The sequence below is a fragment of the Panthera onca genome, chromosome A3, assembly GCF_046562875.1.
Source record: "Panthera onca isolate mPanOnc1 chromosome A3, mPanOnc1 haplotype 2, whole genome shotgun sequence".
Taxonomy (NCBI): Eukaryota; Metazoa; Chordata; class Mammalia; order Carnivora; family Felidae; genus Panthera; species Panthera onca.
Window position 1 is genome coordinate 124,310,725 of NC_138341.1, and position 19,377 is coordinate 124,330,101.

The following is a 19,377-nucleotide window of genomic DNA, read 5'->3' on the forward strand; positions in this document are numbered from 1 at the left end:
CACCCCCCAGCTCCCCGATCCCCCTGGTTCCAGCCACACTGCTTCTCTGCTTAAAGGACTTGCACTGGCTGCCTAGATGCTGCCTCCCCAGTCACTCCTCAGAGAGGCCTGTCCCGCCACCTCAGCTGGTGGCGCCCACCTCCCCCCCCCCCGAAACTGTCTCCCTTCTGTCCCACACTTGTCTTCAATGATCTTCGTGTGTCTGTGCTGTCGCCAACCCTCTTTCCTAGAGTATCAGCTCTATTTACCCCCAGGAAGCTTGTTTGCACCAGTAGGTGCTCAGTAAAGATCTGATGGATGACTGACTGACTGAACGAACGAGTGAATGGCTGGCCCAAGGTCACAGGACCACAGTGGTGGACGGGACATCTGCACGGCCGGGCTTTGGGCGCTTTGCTCCAGCTGTCACCGTTGGCAGACACCTGCGCCGTTGGGTAAACAAAGGCAGGTGTTGGCAGGGGGCGGGGCGGCAGGAGGAGTCCTCTCGGTCCTCCTCGGCCCCCCCCACCGAGGCCCCGCCTCCGCCCCCCCTCCCCCCAGCTCCCCCCTCCAACGCCCGGCCGCCCGCAGCCCGCTCCCCGCCGCGCGGGGCGGAGGGCGCAGCGCGGGGCGGCCGTCGGGGCGCATGGACGGGCCCGGGGCGCGGGGCCCGCGGCGCCGCCATGAGGAAGCAGAGCGTGCGCACGGCCGCGCTCATCCTGTGCATCCTGTCCTACCTGCTGGTGGGCGCCGCGGTCTTCGACGCGCTCGAGTCCGAGGCGGAGCGCGGCCGCCAGCGGCTGCTGGCCCAGAAGCGCGGCGAGTTCCGGAGGAAGTACCGCTTCTCGGCCGAGGACTACCGCGAGCTGGAGCGCCTGGCGCTGCAGGCCGAGCCGCACCGCGCCGGCCGCCAGTGGAAGTTCGCCGGCTCCTTCTACTTCGCCATCACCGTCATCACCACCATCGGTGAGCGGGCCCCGCGGCGCCCCCCGCCCCGGGCTCGAACCCCTCCTCTGCCCCTGCCCGGGCCCGGTGGCTGTGGACCAGTCGTTTCAGCCGCCCTCCGCCGAAAGGGGACGGCGTCCCACGCGGGCGGGGCTGGGAGGAGTCGGGAGCTCAAGTTTGCCCAGAGGTGGCACGCGGGAGTGCTCGGGGGAAGCCTCCAGGGGCCGGGAGACAGGTGGAGCGGGGCGAAGCGCGAGTGGCTGGAGACGGAGGCTTCCTTGCCTGGCTGCATCACACTAGCTGTGTGACCTCAGACAAGTTGCTTAACCTCTCTGAGCCTCCGTTTTCTCCTTTGTAAAATAGGGCTGCTAATAGGCCCTATCTCAGGGCTGTACCGAGATAATTATTGTCAAGGAGATAATGTGTGCAGAAAGTTTTAGCGCAGGGCATGACACATACAAAGCACTAAAAAAGAGAGAGAGATTGATTTTTGTATTATAATTATTATGCCGTTACTCCATGACAATGGGATCTAGTCTGTCTTAGTCACTGCAGTGTACCCAGCCGAGCGCATAGTAGACACTCAATAAATATTTGTTGAAGGAATGACTGATTACCACAAGCTTTGGACCTCACCCTCGGGGATCCAGAGCAGTTTCTCTGCAGCATCTGGACCGTCAGTCGTTGCCATGGCTACCGTCTGGCTGGTACCTGCTGAGCAGAAGCCTGGGGAAGCAGGAAAGGAGAGAAGCAGGCTCTGCAGGGCTCCAGGCTGGGTGTCCGCTGCTTCTCGGGCCCCAGCTGTGGATGTCCAGGCACCCCCTAGAGCTTGGATCACCACTGTGGAAGCCTGAGCTTTGGAGAAAGTTTTTTCCTAATGCTCTTGGCGAACGAATGTGAGCTGTGGGTTAAAAGCCCGAGTTCTGCAATTACATAGCCCAGAGTTCTGTTCTCATCTCTGCTGCCTCCTGTCTGTCTTCTCTGGCAATTGAACGTACCTCCCGGAGTCCTGGTTTTCTCGACTGCAAATGCAGTGCTTGCTACCTTGCTGGGTGGTTGCCAGGTTTAAATGAGGTCAAGTGTGTAAAATGCTTGGCAAGGTGCCTGAGGCTAAATAGGCACTATTAATTGGTCATAATAACAATATAACAATTCATTGTTTGCCAGCTGTGGGCCCAGCTCCCACTCAGCCCATTATGACCCCCCCTGTGAACATGGGCACCCTGCTTCCCTACCCAGGCTCAGCCCAAGACACTCCCTGTTGCCATGCCCAGTGGTGTGGGACCCCATCCACCTTTTCTGCCCTCCCCCATGTTATCTGGAAGGCTCACAGCTGGTTTTGGCCTTTTCTGTGGGCTGTTCCTCACTGGCACCTTGGGGAGCTGGGGGAAAGGGACCCAGTTTGGAAACAGCTGGAGCTTTGCCTTTTCCGGCCACCTGGGGGCGCCAGCTGGGGCTGTGTGGTCCTGGCTGCAAAAGCCAGCCTTGCAGAGAGCCCAGCGCCAGAACCCAGGAGCTAGAGCTCTGCAAGAGGCACTGAGGCGCAATGGAGGAGAGTGGTTAATGGCTCAGGCCCTGTGATGTTTGGGCAGCTTCCTTGCTCTGAGCCTAGTTACCTTGTCTGCAAAAACGGGAGACTAATATTGCATACAGTAATTAGGAGAGTAAAATAAAATAATCTATGTAGAGTACCTAGCATGTTTAGTTATTATCATTGTTCGTTTCACTCTGTCAAAGCCTGACCTAGCCCCAACCAGCTGAAAACAGCACTGCTTCGCATCTTACTGCTGAAAAGGTTCCCCTGTGTCGCACTCAGCACCCCCTTCAGTTTGATTTGATTATTGATGATGAGCATTATCGATATTAAACTTTCATTGGGCCTTTTGTCTGTGTCAGGCTCTGTGCAGGGCACTGGTGACTAGGGACACACAGAAGTGATTGGCATGGTCTCTGGCCTCAAGGAGCTCACAGTCTCGTGGGCGGAGCTCCCCCCAAAAACAGGGGGCAAACTGATGGGGCCACGCAATAGAAATGTGGACGTGGAGCCACAGATCTTTAATAACTTGTATTGTGTCGATATTCTGAATAAAAGATGTGTGCACGCAGCATACACAAAAGGGTAGAGAATGAAAAGGAAGTCTCCCTCTCACCCTGCCCCTCAACCCATAAATCTCTTTCCCTGGGTCAAATACAGTTACTGGTTTTTTGTGCATCCTTCCACATATATTCTCTACCTGTGTGTTCCTTTAAAGCACACACACATATAGAGACATTAGGTTATACACACTGTTTTGTCTCGCACTTTCTTTTTTCACTTAATATATTTTGGCGATTTTGAAAAAATCAATCCCTAAAAAGCTGTGTCATCTTTTTCTTGGCCGTATAGCAGCATTTCTCAACCCTAGCACTACTCACACGTCGGACCGGATAACTCTGTTGTGGAGGGAGGGCTGGCCTGTGCATCACAGGATGTTTAGCATCCCTGGCCTCTACGCACAAGACGCCAGGAGCACACAACCATCCCAGTTGTGACACCCAAAATGTCTCCAGACATTGCCAAATGTCCCCCTCAGGGGCAAAATGACCCTTGGTCGGAACCATTGCTGCGTAGGGCTCATGATTTATTTCACCAGGCCCCTACCGGTGGACACTGAGGTTGCCTAGTTTTCACCACGAGCGACGATGCTTCCCTGATGCCCCCCATGCACACCTCACTTTGCACACACATGTATTTTGGAGGACTAACTTCCTAACTGTGGAAATGCACGGGCCAAGCGTTTGTGTGTTTACATTTTGGCAGATGGTGTCCGTTTGCTAGAGGGGGCACCTTCTTTGGACTTTTCCTGGGTTATGGGCCTCTGTGAGAATACCCTGAAAGCTTTCGCTCCTCTCTCCAGGAATGCTCGGTCCCTGGGGATAGCATGGTGGTCCAGGACTCCAGGAGGCCCACTCGTGTGTAGGTCCCCGACAGCAGTCGAGGGGACCTGATGAAGAATTGCTACATCAGACTGAAGAAGTGCTTAGCGAGGGCTGGCTTGGAGCAGGATGTGGGAAGTCGTGGACTAGGGCAGCAGGGAAAGGGCTATCCAGGGGAGGAAAAAAACCATGAGAAGAGGCATGTAGAGGTGGGAATGCTGGTTGGGGGCACAACACGGGGTGGGGCTGGACAGGTGCGGGGTGGTAGGGGGAGTCAGATCACCAAGGAGCTCCGACACCAAGTGAGAACTGGTAGGTGCTTTACCCTGTGGGTCCTGGGGCACCATGGAAGATTTTGCTTGATGTTTAAATCAAGGCATTCTTCACACACGGTGAAACACACATTTTTCAGTGTCGCAGCCCTCGGCGAGTTCTCACGGGTGAGGACCTGTCCTGCAGCCACCACCGAGACTTAGCAGGCTCCCATCACCCCCAGATTTGTCATGCCCCTTTCTGGTTAACCCCCTCCTCCAACCACAACGACTGGCGACCGCAGATGTGCTCTCTGTCCCCATAGTTTTGCCAGAATGGTTCCAGAGTGCCATTTCAATGGAACCATGGAGTGTGTAGTCTTTTGCGCTTGGCTTCTTTCGCTCCCCGTAATGCAGCTGAGACCCATCCTTTGTTGGCGCAGGTAACCCCAGTTCATTCCTTTCTGTTCCGGAACGGAATTGCATTGTACGTGCGTACCGCAGGTTGTTTACGCGTTCCCCAGCCGAGGGACGCTGGGTTGTTTACAATTTGGGGCGGTTAGGGATAGCCACACAAGGTTTCAAAGGCGGGGAATGACCTAGTTAGAAGCAGCAATTCAAGACGCTGCGCAGGCTCCGGGGGGCAGGGGAGGGAGCCCGGACAGGGCGGCTGCGGCCGGTGCTCACCATCCCTCCCCTCCGCTCTCCCTGCAGGGTACGGCCACGCCGCGCCGGGCACGGACTCGGGCAAGGTCTTCTGCATGTTCTATGCGCTCCTGGGCATCCCCCTGACGCTGGTCACCTTCCAGAGCCTGGGCGAGCGCCTGAACGCGCTGGTGCGGCGCCTCCTGCTGGCGGCCAAGCGCTGCCTGGGCCTGCGGCGGCCGCGCGTGTCCACCGAGAACATGGTGGTGGCCGGGCTGCTGGTGTGCGCCGCCACCCTGGCCCTCGGGGCCGCCGCCTTCGCGCACTTCGAGGGCTGGACCTTCTTCCACGCCTACTACTACTGCTTCATCACCCTCACCACCATCGGCTTCGGTGACTTCGTGGCGCTGCAGAGAGACGAGGCGCTTCAGAGGAAGCCGCCCTACGTGGCCTTCAGCTTCCTCTACATCCTCCTGGGGCTCACGGTCATCGGCGCCTTCCTCAACCTCGTGGTCCTGCGCTTTCTGGCGGCCAGCACCGACGCGCCCGAGCGCGCCACCCGCCGCGCCAGCCCGCTCCGCCTGGGGGCGCCCGAGAGCCGCGGCCGCCCTCCGCCCCGCTGCCCTGCCCGCGCCGGGGGCTCCGCCTCCATCTCGTCCCGCGTGCACCGGCTGCAGCTGGGAGCCCGCGACAACCTGGCCTTCTCACCCCCCTCGAGCCCTGGGGCTGTGGGCGGCGGCACGGTGGGCAGGCCCCCGGCCCGGCGGAAGTCCATCTGACAGCCCTGTCCCGGGCCCCGGAGGGTGGGGGTTGGGGGAGGTCGAGGAACAGGAGGGGCTAGGGTCACCTGTCAGGGCATGCTCCCCAGAGCTTGGAGAGGGTAGAGGGGCTGTGGCCTCAGGGCCGTCTTCTGCCACGAGCAGTGTGTCTTTCCCTTCTGTGGCCAGCCCCTCCCTCCTCTCCAAAAATCCATTAAAGCCGCACCTTAAGCACAAGCACGTCCTGTAGGTGCAAATCCCCGTGGTCCGAACTGTTTTAGGAAGGCGCGGCCACATCAGCCACCCAGGAGAGGCTCTCCACAGGCCCATGTCATCAGCTAGCCCTCCCGAGTGGAAACAGGTGGCTGTTTCTCTGCTGAGAGAGGAGGCAGGTTTTCCGTGTTGTAAGGGAAAATGCGGGACTTTCAACCCTGGGAGGCAGGCGGTGAGGCCAGCTGCTCACACCAGGAGAGGCATGGGGATCGGATGCACTGAAGGGAAACAGCTCCTGTCCCCGAGTGGAGGGGCGGACAAATCTGCACTATTTAAACGATCGCTCATCCTCTTGCTCAATGTGTAGAGTGGAATTGACCCCCGTGTGAATGAAACACACCCTCCGCCCGACACCCCCCCCCCATGTTCTTTGTCCTTGGCGAGCGCCATCCGAGGACGAGGGGGGCCTTGTTGACACCCACCACATCACTGGAGCACCTGGACGCAGTCAAATGCTGTGGGAAGACCCCTCTTCTGGAAGCCGTGAGATCTGGGTCCTGCCAACTGCCCTCAGCGTGACCTTGGGGAATGTCATCCCCTACCTGGGCCTCAGTTTCCACATCTGTAATGACTGAGTTCACCTGGAATCCTGTCCCCGCCCCCCACCCCCTGCATCTCTGGAAGGGTTCCTGGGATGCACCCTGCCCCCTAAGGTGTCCGTGGCATCCTGCAGCGCTCGGCTTCCTCAAACACCAACTACCCGTGGCTTCCCAGATAGAACTCTCAACACAAAGCAGAGCGAGCCAGGTTAGAAAAGCCAAAAACTTTAATTTTCAACATGAGCTACATGGTCATGAACACAATGCAACGTGACCCACTCCAACCCAGGGGCCCCGGAAACCCTCCCTCCCCAAAGTCCCGAGTGGCTCCTGCTCCCACAGGGGGAGTGAGAGAAAAGTGGGTGGATGGAGAGGCCCCCAGCCTGAGGACCCGGGGTCCGGCCTCCCAGCCACCCCCTTCGGAGGCAGGCATAGAATGAAAGGGCTCCAGATGTGATGCCTGAGGCCCCGGGTTCAAGTCTCCACTTTGCCCTCACAGAAGCTAGGAGTACATGGGCACAGTCAGCCTCCCCCACAGGGTTTGAGTCCGATGCGCTCATGGACATGGCAGCCTTCTGTCCACTCTGAGGCGCTGCTATACAGACAAGGGGCCCTCCCACAGAGCCAGGGGAATCACTGTGGGGGAACGGGAGAGGGCTCGGTCCCCTGGGCCGGGCACAGTGCTGCTGCTCAATAAATAAATGCAGGTGGCCTTGCCTGACGCAACAGCTGTGCTCCAAAGGGAGGGGGGTTCGGCGCCGCTTCTGAACACCGAAGTGCGCACAGGAGCTCCTGGTTTAAGGAACCGGATGGTGAATCAGCTCGTAAAGTACGTAGCCACCCCCTAAGCTGTCTGCTTCACCTCCTCTTAGAGCTCTGAGCTGTGGGAGAACTGAGTTCCAGTCCGGACCCCGCCGGGAACCCACAGTGGGACCTTAGCCGGTACTTTCCCTCCCAGGGCCTCAGCTTCCTCCTCGGTAAAGTGGGCTGACAATACACGCCCCCTCTACCCCCCAGGGGCTCTTGTGAGGGTATACTCGATGTAAAAGTACTTGGAAAGCAAAAGTTTGAAAAGCACTACGGGAAGGTCAGATCTTGTTACATCGGAAAGTTTTGTGAGGCTTTCCTTAAGATGACGTGTGTCACAGCCGTCTCACTCCCACACAGCCCCTGGGCGGGAACCGGCACTTACCTCCCTCAGGTTGGTCCTACGGGGGTTCTGACCCACCCTCAGCAGGAACCCCTACCCAGACACCGAGGTCTGGACCAAATGCTGGGCACCCTCAGTCCGCTGGGCCAGACCCCAGGGCAGCTAGGGCTCTATGGTAACTCTCTCCGCCAAACCGGGGTCCGCAGAGATGGAACCAAGCAGGGCCCCGTGGCCCAGGGCTGAAAGGCCACAAATGCTTATCATGGCAGACATGCCTGGGCAGTGGCTTCCGGTTCCATGGAGGGAAGCACAACAGAGCCCCATCGCGCATCTGCTGAGGGGTCTTGGGCAAGTCACTTCCTGACTCTGGGCCTTAGTTTCCTCCCCTCTCAGATGGGCTACAATTTGCTCTTCCCATCTTTTCTGGGAGGCTCTATGGAGAGAAGGGAGGAAGAAGTGTCGTGGGCAACGGTGGCCCCACCTGGCCCTGCTCTGGTTCCAGCTCAGCCTCGGGTGGGAGGAGGCCAGGATGGAGGCGCCACCGAACTCACAGGTGACCCCAGAGGCGAGCGTTCCCCTCGCCAGGCCTCAGTCTTCATCAGTAAAATGGACTTCATGAATGGTCCCAAAGGTCTGTTCCCAGCTGTATGGAAAGTGGACTCTGGAGAAGGGAAGTGGAGAAGACTCCCTCCCACAGTATCCCTCCATGTGACTTTTGGCCCAGAGATTGAAAAAAGAATCAGCCCCTGTATAAACCCTAGCCTCCCATGCCCAAATCCCACAATTCCACCTCTCTGCTCCTCTCCAGATGGAGCTTGAGCTGGCAAGGATCAGACAGCAGTAGGGACAGGCTGGCCTTGAAGGTTCCCCAAAGCTAATACTGAGAATAGTCACCCCCTCCCCAAACCCCCATCTCTTGGTGAGGACAGACAGTGGTTCCGCACCAAATGGTCAGAGCCCCCTTGGAAGCGGGGCACGTGCTCACAACAATGATACGAAGAAACAGGGCTCCAGCCCCCACCCCACCCCACCAGGAGGTGAACTGAGATTTCACAGAACAAACAAGAAAGTCACTGAGGGGGGCCCTCGGTGACCACCCCCAGGATGTTGTTATTGCTTTGGAGCGTGCTCTCTCCCTTTATAAAGGCTGTGCAGACACCAGAGGGTAGGCTCGGGCTGGGGGGCTCCGAGCCCTCTCTCCCTCTGTTTGGGACAGCCTGGCTCTGCCCCGTCTTTGAAAAGCTACCCCTGAACAACCAGAGCAGTGACGGCTGGAGAGAGAAGGCGCTCTCCTGGCTCAAAATATTCCAAATGGTGAGTAATAAACGAACAGCAGAGAAATCACACTGGTTAAAAAAAACAAACAGGGGAGGGGCTGATTCTGGGCCTCAGATTAGAGGCCACCCAGAGCCCTGCTGCCTCCTGCCCCAGCCTTGGGATTCCACCCAGCACAATCCCAGGAAGCTCGGAAGAGCTCATCGATAAAAGAAAGGGGCATCTCTGTCTCCCCTTCCCAGTGCAGCATGGGAAGCTCTATGGAGGCGATATAACTCATCCGGGACTTTAAAGGCTCCCCAGGGCTTAAGGAGGCAGAGGGGAGGGGAGGGAAGGATAGAGGAGGAGAGGGATTCCAGGTGGAAGAAATTGCCAGATCAATAGCCTAGAGTGAGGCCAAGGACAAGGCAGGGCTGAACACAGCTGGGCATCCTCGGTGGAAAATGACCTCCTCCAATGGAGCCCAGGCCTCTCCACCAAGGCCCACAACCCTCAGGAGTGCTTCACAAATAAAACCAGTACCAAGGATAAGACGTCAGAACATCTGAGTATAAGGGGCAGCTCCAGCTACAACCGGGTCAGAGGGGTGGGGAGGGAGGAGGAGGGGCGAGAAGAGGAAGAAGAAGGGCTGGCCTCCCATGAATCAGGCTCCAGGCTCAGACCCAGACCAGTGAGGAGACAGCCGCCTCCTGGAATGTTCTGGTGTGCCTCCTCTCTACCCATCCTGGAACTCTGTAAAGACTATATGCAAGCTAAGAAGAGGCCCCAGGGCTTGGAACGCTAACTCTACCCAGCTAACCTGGACTACGCCCTACACAGCAGGGACTGGGTAATGAGGGGTGGTGGGCTGCTGGGTGCCTCCCAGGGGAGGTGGCAGAAATGTGCTTCTATAAAGAGGGGCCAGCCTGTGTCCTCCCAGCATGCAAAAGGGCTTCCGTGGGCCTCGGGGAGGGCCGGGCCAGGAAGGCAGCTACCCAGGCTTGCTTGAGAAGGAATCTCCTGATTCTTACACTCATGAGCCAAGGTAGTTGAGGCAGGGGCAGTGGGTTCTGCCCTTAGTACAGGATGGTTTGTTTAAAAAGACTAAAATAGGGAAGCTCTATTGCCTCCCCAGACCCCTAGCCTGGAGGCAGAGGGGTAGACAAGAAGACCTTTGACCTCACCCAACGAGGAAGGATTCTCCTATGTGGGAAACCCTTGCCTTGGCACCACTGGTCCCAACCCCAACTTTGCTTAGACTCCCTCTCCAATCCAGCGTCCCCAAATTCAGAGACGGTGAGCTCCCTGGACTTGGGGTTCTCGAAAATCAGGGTCCCGTGGCTCCTTCACCAAAACACAGACGACCCAGTTCTTTCCAGTCCATTTCCACACTATCTCGTTGCAATCCCACGGAGCTAGGTACCCTGGGGGTCTGTGCCAGGTCCAGGGCACCGCCTCCTCTCCTTTGGCCCCTGCTGGACCCCAATTCCTAGAGCCACCGGAAGAGGGGCAGGCAGGAAGGGACAGACAGATGGACTCGGACAGGCTGCGGCAAAGCTCCTTCCACGGGCAGGCGGAGGGAGGCCGAGCTCCTCGTCATGTGGGAGGCTCTGGACCCCCCGGAGCTGGCTCCGGATCCTTGCAAAGCTGCCCCATCAGCTCTGGGGCAGGAGTAGCTGCCTGAACCCGGTGCCGCAGGAAAGACACTTGCTGGTAATTGGCACCATGGAGATGGCCGCTGGGTTCTGGACTTGGCTCCGGGCAGCGAGCTTCCGAGGAGGCAAAAAGGGGGAGCAGTCGGACAGTGTCTGGGACAGGAGGATGGTATGCTCTGCCACCTCAGTCTTTCCTTTCTCCGGATTGCAGCCACATCCACCAGGTCAAGAACCGGCCAAGTCAAAAGTGCAGCCAATCCCGTTGGGAGAGGGAAGGTCTTAGGGGGTAGGAGGCAAAAAGGGGGTGAGGAGGGGCCCTGGGGGTCAGGTCTCCCCGTTCTGCTTCCCCACTGTAGGGGAGAACCCCATCCTCCTCTGTTCAATGTGCCCCTGGGCCTGGGGTCCCAGGTTGGGGCTGGGCATTCTCCAGGCCTTCTCGGGGAGCCCCTCCCCACCCCGGCCCTAAGATCGCTCGCCACAGGGGCCCACGGTGCTCTCGAGGGACAACTGGGACGCCTGCCGGAGCAGGGGGCCCGCGGCTGGGTCCACCATGGAGGAGGTGGGGAAGAGCTTGTACCAGCCCACGGCCAGGGTGGTCAAGTCCAGCTCCTCCAGTAGCACTCGGGCCACACCCATGAACTGCTTCCGCTCCATGCGCCCATAGTTCCCCCACACGATCACCTGCGGGGCGAGAGACACAGCGGTTCAAATCTTGCCATTCACGGGCCCAGAACCAGAACTCAGGTCACCCTCATGCCCACTTCACCTCTGAGTCCTGTAGATGCTCCCGCCTTAAAATTGCTCAAGCCTGGGGTGCCTGGGGGAGCTCAGTCGGTTAAGCATCCGACTTCAGCTCAGGTCATGATCTCAGGGTTCATGAGTTTGAGCCCCGCGTTGGGCTCTGTGCTGACAGCTCAGAGCCTGGAGCCTGCTTCGGATTCTGTGTCTCCCTCTCTCTCTCTCTCTGCTCCTTCCCCACCTGCACGCTCTTTCTCTCAAGAATAAACAAACATCTAACTCTCTCCCATCTAACTCTCTCTATTCCACCCTCCACACCCTCCACCTTTGAAGCTGAGCCTTGAGGGCTGGCCCTACAATGTGAGTCCCCTGCCTGGTACCCTCCCCCTGCAATCCCCACCAGGACCTCTGCTTCCAGATTCTCGGAAACCCCCCATGAGAAACAAAACAAAGTTTTAAAAGTGGCTGATGGATGTGTGGTATACAAGCTAGCCTCCTTCCTTTTTCCAACAGACTCTTTTCTGTAGTGCCTGCCCCATTTCTTGGTCACCACTCTCCCTTGGAGCAGCTAGTCGGGTGGTTTCTGTGGCTGCAGGACCCTCATTTGCTCTTCTGGAGCTCAGGGTCTAACTCTGTCCCCTTTGGGGTTAGCCCACAAAGGTGGGCTGGCTCAGTCACTCCGTGGAGCCCGCTGACTCTAATGCACAGCCTCTGGGGTCAGACACAGGTGGGTTCAAATCCCAGTCCTGGCTGGGTGGTTTGGGTTAAGTCATCCAACCTCATGGGCTCTCAGAGTGGTTTCTAAGTGAAATTATCCCCAGTTTCCCTCGCAGGCAAGGATCAAAGGAGTGGACGTCCAAGCTCACTATGAACTGTCAGCTGCTTCTCGAGCACACAGGGCAAGATGACAACAGCGTGAGCCACTACTGCATACGGTGTTGGACGCTGCTCCAAGGCTCCACTGGCCTTAGATTCAACCCTCCCAACAACCCTACAAAATGTTTTGATTTCACAGCTGTTTCAACTGAGCCTCAGAGAAGTTCAATCATGTGCCTGAGATGGTTCACCTGACCAGTCTTCGATGCTCCTTGGGCAGCTGATCAGAAGTCCGCCTCTGGTGCATGGATGGATTCATTTTAAACTGGGGTTATGGGCTGAACTGTGTTCCCCCAAAATTCATACTGAAGCCCTAACCCCCCAGAATGTGACTGTATTTGGGAAGAGAGTCAAATGAGGCCACAATCCCATCCGACTGGTATAAGAAGAGGAGATTAGGACACGAAGAGAGCGAGAGAGCAGGGACGCGTGTGCACGAAAGCAAAAAGACCGCGTGAGGACACAGGGAGAAGGCAGCCTTTGCAAGCCAAGTAGAGAGGACTTGGAAGAAATGGAACCTACGATACCTTGAGCTTGAGCTTCTAGCCTCCAGGACCGCGAGAAATACATTTCTATTGTGTAAACTCTCCAATCTGTGGTACTTTGTTACGGCGGCCCTAGCAAACTATTACAACTGGCATTCAGATCTCGCTCACGGGGCTGGTGGGTCTGTCCTGCTGTGACATCAGTCAGAGAGCTCACCAGCAAGGACCCCACTCAGATTTCTGTTTCCCCATCCCCTCCACATCCCAGGCAGGGATGTTCTGTGGAGCTTCTCCAAAGATGCTCAGGCCAGAATGCTCTACCTTTGTCTACTGGACCAGATCTGGCCCATAGATATTTTAAGTTGCATGTGAATGCCTCTAGACTAGAAGAGTTCTCCCAAACTTCTTTGACTAGTTTATACAGTAAGACATTTACATCATCACCCAGTGCATACAGGGGACTCCCAATTGAAGAAAGTCAGATAAGACCTGCCTAACTAAGAATGATCAATGTTTTCTTTCCTATTCTATTCTGTTAAACAAACAAACGAACAAACTTGTTGAGATTCGCTAAACGGATTTCACAGCTCGCTGATGGGTCTTAACCCTCAGGTTGAAAAATTCTGCCCTAGATAGGCCCTGGGCTTCCCAGTCTGGCCAAAGTCCCACTGTCTTGGCAAATTTGTAACACGCTGGCCCCGCCCTCATTTGCTTTGCCTGCTCTGGTTAGAAGCAAAAAACTGAGGTACAAGCCAGAGGTGCCCAAGTGGTGACTCCGAGGCAGTGGGCATACGGTTCCTGCAGGCATCCAACCTGGGCCCTGCCAACACCCACGATGGGCAGCTATTTCTAGCTTAATGCCTGAGTCACCATTAGCACCCCCCTGATGGCCAGGGAACCAAACACCTCTCTGGATCCTCAACAGCTCCCAGTCTATTATCTTGTGCTCCAGGCCAAGCCCCCGGCTTCCAGAGGCTGTTCTGATAATGATTAATAATAACAAGAACAATGGTGACAGGCATTTGTGGGGCACTTACCATGGGCCGACCCTGCATTTTTCTTGCACAAGGCACCCATTTCGCTGTCACAATGTTATCTGTAGGTACTGTGAGCACCCACATCTTATGCCCATCTTACAATAAAGAAGCTGAGGGTCAGAAAGGAACTTGTTCAAAATTGAATTGTGGAGCTCAGATCAACCACAGTGCCCTCCTTCCTCCAGGTGAGGCCCTCCAGAGACACCCCCCACGCCGGGGTGCCCCCTCTCTCCCTCTGGAACTGCATACACAGACCTCGGGGCCCCTCACCTGCAGGACTTTGCCCTGGGGACTCTCAGGAAACAGCAGCACCTGGTTATACAGCGGGTCCAGCGACTTGCGAGCAACTTTGGTCTTCTTCTTGGCAATGCAGACGCCGTTCTCCAGCAAGTAGGCCTTGATGTAGGCCGCTGAGGACAGAGACCGGCGGGATGAGTTCGAATCTGGCCCTCAAATGGTGGGCAAATGGCACAGTAGGGGGAGGCTCCCCACCCACTGCTGGGGGCCAGATGGCCTCATGGGGTTTGGGGAGGCAGCTGCAGGGGTAAGTGTGGTGGTAGGTGTGAGTGACAGGGTGCAGCTGGGGTTGGGTGGGGCCTACTCCCCCTCCTTGGGTGATCCTACCTGCCCCCTCCCTGCCTTTGCTCACTCTGTACTTACCTGTTTCCTCCCTTAGTCCCCGATTTGCTCACCCCTCCCCTGGCTTACCCCTTCATCACTGACACATTCACTCAATAAATGTTTGCTAAGCACCTACTTACTGTGTGCCAAGCACCTAGGCATGGGAGTATAGCCATAAACAGGTAAGATGGCCCTTGTCCTCCAGAAGCTCAAACCAGTGGGGAAGACCAGTAAGGTCAACTGACAATCTCCAGTGGTTCTCAGAACAAACTCAAAACCACTACTCCCATGTGAGTCACTGGAGTTGGGACAAGGGAGTCCCCTGTAGTCGGGCCCAATTTTCTCTCTTCTAGACCCAGAAACCCCTCAGGGCCTCCCCGCCGACCTCCACCCCTGCCTTGTAGAAGGAAGGGCAGCCCCACACCTGGCAGTGTCTTGGAGCCTGGCTTGGCCGTCAGTCCCCGAGCCTGGATGATGTCCACTTCCAGCTGGCCATTCCGCTCCTGCAAGCCGATCTCCACGTCCCCTGCAAGGGGCCCCAAAGCACGGGACTGGGAAGTGGCTTAGAAGCTCGCCCAGGGGCTCAGCCTCTCGTCTCTACTTAGGGATGAAGCCCCCCCCCCCTTCCCCTGCTCCCACCCAAAACAAGACCAGAAACCACTCCAACATGAGGCTCTGCTGAGCCTGTGGGTGCAGACTAGGCTCTAGGCTGGGTGCTCGGTGGATGGAGCCAAGCGGGATGGGGACAAGGGGGAGAACGAGGGCTTGTGGTGCCCCCCGTCAGGAATAGGTCTTGGGGCACTCACCCATCGGCGTGGTGGCCAGGGTCTGGCGGCCCACGAACTGCGCTGGCCCCATGCTGCCGAGGAAGTCACTGAACTGCGCGTCTGACGCCAGGCAAACTCCCCCATAGTTAAGGCTGCAAGAAGAAAAAAATGAGACAAAAAGTAATGTTCCCAGGGGCTGACTGAGGACTCTGATGACTCAGGCAGTCACCTCCAGAACCTCCCTCATCCACGGGGATTCTGTCCACATCCATCACCCGGCCTCAGGCAGACCTCTGTCCTGTCTCTCCTTACTTCTTTCTATCTTCATGGCCCTCAAATCTCTACTTCGACTCCAAAATTCTAGGGCTTAGCATTTGTGTCCTGTACCATCCCCCCGCCTCTCCTCACCAAACCTCAGGTTCCACCTCCATGAAACAGGTGTGACCCTATCTGCCTCCCGAGGTGGTCGTAAGAAGCATGGGAGGTGATGCTGGTCAGTGCCCGGCTCCCATGGTTTAGTGCCACAACACTGGTCCCGAGACCAGCAGCATGGCCCAGGAGCTAATGAGGAACAAACCTGCACCGCACTCTACTCCGACCTGCTGAATCCGTCTGCCTTTTAATGAGAGCCCCAGTAGACTCGTTGACACCTGACAACTCGAGACACACGGGACCAGGGGCTCGGCCTCGGAGGTCTGCCTTGGTTGCCGGTGCTCCAAGTTCACTGCGCCCTGTCTGTTGGGAATGAGACCGCAGATCTCCTTTGAAAAGCCCCCTCCCCAAGGAACCAATTCCCCTGGAGTGGAGCAGAGCAGGTTCGAGAGTCTGGGCGTGAGCTCCGCCTGGCCAATCAGCACATTCCTTCCCTTGGCTGTTTACTGGCTCAGAGACCTGCACGTGGCCCAATTCAGCCCACAAGAATCTGGTTAGGAGGCTTTCGACTGTGGGGAGTGAGAAGCTCTTTTTTCCCACCAGGCTTGAGCCTGAGACAGAAGACTGGAGCCATTGGCAGCTATCTTGCCGCCATCTGGGGTCCGTGAAGGAAGCCACCATACAGGTGGCATCGCACAAGCTCCTGGATCAAGTTCTGCCTGACGCAGGATACTTCACCTCTTCCGTGGTTACATAAGTCAATAACGACTATTATTATTACAAATTATTACCTTTTTGCTTACGCCAATTTTAGCTAGTTTTTCCTCTCTCATCTCCGAAGTGGGAATAATAGTGTTCCCATTTCCTAGGTGTGAGATGAAGCACTGAGTACCATGCCTGACGTACCATGTCACCTTCAGGAGCAAAGCGCGGGCAACCCACTTCCCCATGTGACCCTCGCTCCGACCCCAGGATGTTGGTTCTTCATTTTACCACCATTATTCAGGTGAGGAAGCCCAGGTCCTGCTCGGCCTAGAGCCACGGAGCTCACAGGGCAGTCAGCACTTGACTACAACACTTCTGATGCCAATCCCCAGTGACTTCCCACCTGGGCAGGTCCCGAGGATAATAGTGAACTTTTAACAAGTGCCCACTGTGTGCCAGGTTTCACAGCAGCGGCCAGGGCGGTCTCTGAGCAGGAGGAGGAAAGCACCTTGGGGCCTGGAGGGTACTGCATGCTTGGTTCGCTGCACAGAGAGCAGACTCTCCAAAGCTCCCCCCCTTGGGAAACCTGCTGGGCTCTCAGCCTTGAAGGAGCAGGAAGAGCTTCCAAGGAAGGTGGGGTTTTGAGATCCACCCTGCACGGGTGCCCCTTCCTGCTTCTGAACCACTCAGCCCACTAGTCTGTCTTTCCCAAGGGACGAGACCCTGTACACTGAGACCCCACCGTCTTGCTGGGGAAATGCATTGCTCCTGAAGAAATGTCCTAAAGAAGACAGTATCACAAGACACACCCAGTCCCCTGCCCACCCACTTCGGGTTGGGTACCTCAGTACCAAGGGCTTATTACTATGTGCCAGCACCCTTCCAGGCTCCAGGGCTTATTCAAGTCTTGTCCTCACGGGCCGTATATTCTGGTGTGACTCATGTAGATTCTAGTGAAGCAGGTATGATTTTATTTAGCTAACATCAAGGACACTGAGGTTCAGCGCAGGAAAGCCACCTGCCCGAGTCACACAGTGAGAGGCTGGGAGAGGCAGGATTTGAACCTACATCTGCGGGTGGAAGACACACACTTAGCTCACTGCCACAGCACACGATAACCTCCCCTTGTCCAGGACTGGCCCCAGTACATGGAGTGGACTCCTGGAAGCCCGGTATGTGTTTGTTTCTTTCTTTCTTTAAAAAATTTTTTTTTAATTTTTATTTATTTTTTGAGAGAGACAGAGACAGAATGCGAGTGGGTTAGGGGCAGAGAGAGAGGGAGACACAGAATCCGAAGCAGGTTCCAGGCTCCAAGCCGTCAGCACAGAGCCTGACGCAGGGCTCGAACTCACAAACCGTGAGATCATGACCTGAGCCACAGTCAGACGTTCAACCAACTGAGCCACCCAGGTGCCCCTTTTCTTTCTTTCTTTTTCTTTCTTTCTTTCTTTCTTTCTTTCTTTCTTTCTTTCTCTCTTTTTAACATTCTTTTAAATATTTTCTTTTTGACACAGAGAGAGAGAGAGAGAGAGAGAGGGGGAGAGAGAGAATGCAGGGGAGAGGGGCAGAAGGAGAGAGAAAGAAAGAATCCCAAGCAGGCTCCACGTCCAGCACAGGGCCCGACACTGGGCTCAATCCCACAACCCTGGGATCGTGACCTGAGCCAAAATCAGAGTTGGACACTCAATCAACTGAGCCCCCCATGTGCCCCAGTATGCATTTCTGAGTGCGGTGAATGTTGTTCTCATCTCTTCCTCCCGGACAGACAGCTCAATCCATTGCTCAGCCTTGTAACCAAGTGTGGCCAATGTCAGCTGAAGGGATACAGGCCACTTCCAGGCCTAACCTATAAAAACCTCCCACATGCCATCTGTCCTGTGCCAGTCTAAGCCTATCGGTAGTAATGCCAAAGGCTAGAAATGCCTGGGGCACTCACCAGGAGCCGTGAGCTTCCCACAGACATCTCCCCTCTCCAAACCAATGTAACGACTGGACCAACCCTTGTGGTTCTTATTATGATTGCACGATGCCCTTCAGCCATCAACCACCAGGAAACTTTGAAAAAATAAAGGCTTATAACCCACAAGACCTGGAAAACCACACAGCACACATGGGGTCTACACAGCAACATCATGGGAAGGGGGGCACGAGACAGTGCACAGACCAGGGGTTCTGCCTTTATTGAGTTCAAGGGTGGGGGCCTAGGGTCTCAGGGCATGCTCTTTATTGGTGAATTTAAAACACAAGAGTGGGCATTTAAAGAATGGGAAGAGAACAGACAAGTAGCCCAAATAGTTACTGAAATCAACCAAGATCTCTAAATCAACCCAAATCTCTAAAACAAAAGAACCTCAGTTTTCGGGGGAGGGGGAGCTGGCCTGGCTCTTTGTGTGGCTGGCAATTTGTTTGCCTCTTTAAAATGAATGCCTTAGCAATCAAAGCATAAGTCAGACTCCTGCATGACAAAAATAAAACAAAAACAAAAACAAAAAACTGTCAGGGCTCACAGGACACCATCTCACACCCATTAAAATGGCTACTATCAAAAACAAAATAAAATTAAGAAAACAAAATAACAAGTGTTGGCAAGGATGTGGAGAAATTGGAACCCGTTGCACTGTTGGTGGGAATGTAAAATGGTACAGCCGCTATGTAAAACAGGATGGCAGTTCCTCAAAAAAATTAAAAATAGAATTACCATATGATCCAACAATTCCACTTCTGGGCATATGCCAAAAAAAGTGAAAGCAGGGCTTCTGAGACACATTTGTACACCCATGTTCATAGAAGCATCGTTTGCAACACTCCGAAGGTGTCCATCGATGGAGGAACGGTCTGTATATACAATGGAATATTATTCCGCCCGAACAAGGAAAGAAGCTGTGACACATTTTACAACAGGGCTGAACCTTGAAGACGTTACACTGAATGAAATCAGCCAGTCACAAGAGGATAAGCACTATATGATTCCAATACAAGAGGTATTAGGGCAAATTCAGAGACAGAACGATGGTCGCCAGGGGCTGGGGGGGAGGGGAGAATGAACAGTTAATGTTTTATGGGTCAGAGTTCACTTTAACAAGATGTAGAGTTCTGGGGGCGGATGGCAGTGATGGGTGCACAGCAGTGTGACTGTACTTAACGCCACTGACCCACACACTTGAAATCTGTTTCGGTGAGGGATGAAGGGGAGGGGGAGACCCCGGCTTCCAGCTGTGGAGTGAGTAAGTCACCGGGATGAAAGGCACAGCATAGGGCCTTCAGTCAGTGATACCGTAACAGCGCTGCTGTATGGGAACAGATGGTACCGATGTATCACCATGTTGCACACCTGAACTAATGTAACATTGTGTCAATTATACTTCAGAAAAACCCCCAACTGTTATGATGGTAAATTGGCATCATGTGTAT

The 19,377-nt window shown here is 55.6% G+C and overlaps 2 protein-coding genes across 3 annotated transcripts in view; one reads left to right on the forward strand and one right to left on the reverse strand.

Annotated features, from left to right (window-relative positions):
* Positions 1-571: 571 nt before the first annotated feature.
* Positions 572-6,063, forward strand: KCNK15 (potassium two pore domain channel subfamily K member 15). The gene is made up of 2 exons (XM_060618843.2): positions 572-945; positions 4,806-6,063. Exons 1-2 carry the CDS (start codon positions 663-665, stop codon positions 5,513-5,515), a joined length of 993 nt encoding a protein of 330 aa, XP_060474826.1. The 5' UTR covers positions 572-662; the 3' UTR covers positions 5,516-6,063.
* A 2,505-nt stretch (positions 6,064-8,568) lies between these two features.
* Positions 8,569-19,377, reverse strand: part of RIMS4 (regulating synaptic membrane exocytosis 4) — a 62,222-nt gene continuing 51,413 nt past the window's right edge. For both annotated transcript variants that reach the window (XM_060618855.3, XM_060618866.3), the window contains exons 3-6: positions 14,929-15,041; positions 14,547-14,648; positions 13,772-13,911; positions 8,569-11,046 (exon numbers count right to left, since the gene is read on the reverse strand). In XM_060618855.3, the coding sequence (XP_060474838.1) occupies positions 10,828-11,046; positions 13,772-13,911; positions 14,547-14,648; positions 14,929-15,041 (574 nt within the window). In that variant the 3' untranslated portion in view covers positions 8,569-10,827. The remainder of the gene's footprint in view (positions 11,047-13,771; positions 13,912-14,546; positions 14,649-14,928; positions 15,042-19,377) is intronic.

Coding starts and splice junctions, on each gene's coding strand:
- KCNK15 (XM_060618843.2), top strand. CDS start 663: ATGAGGAAGCAGAGCGTGCGCACGGCCGCGCTCATCCTGTGCATCCTG. Junction 946..4,805: donor CACCGTCATCACCACCATCG/GTGAGCGGGCCC, acceptor CTCTCCCTGCAG/GGTACGGCCACGCCGCGCCG.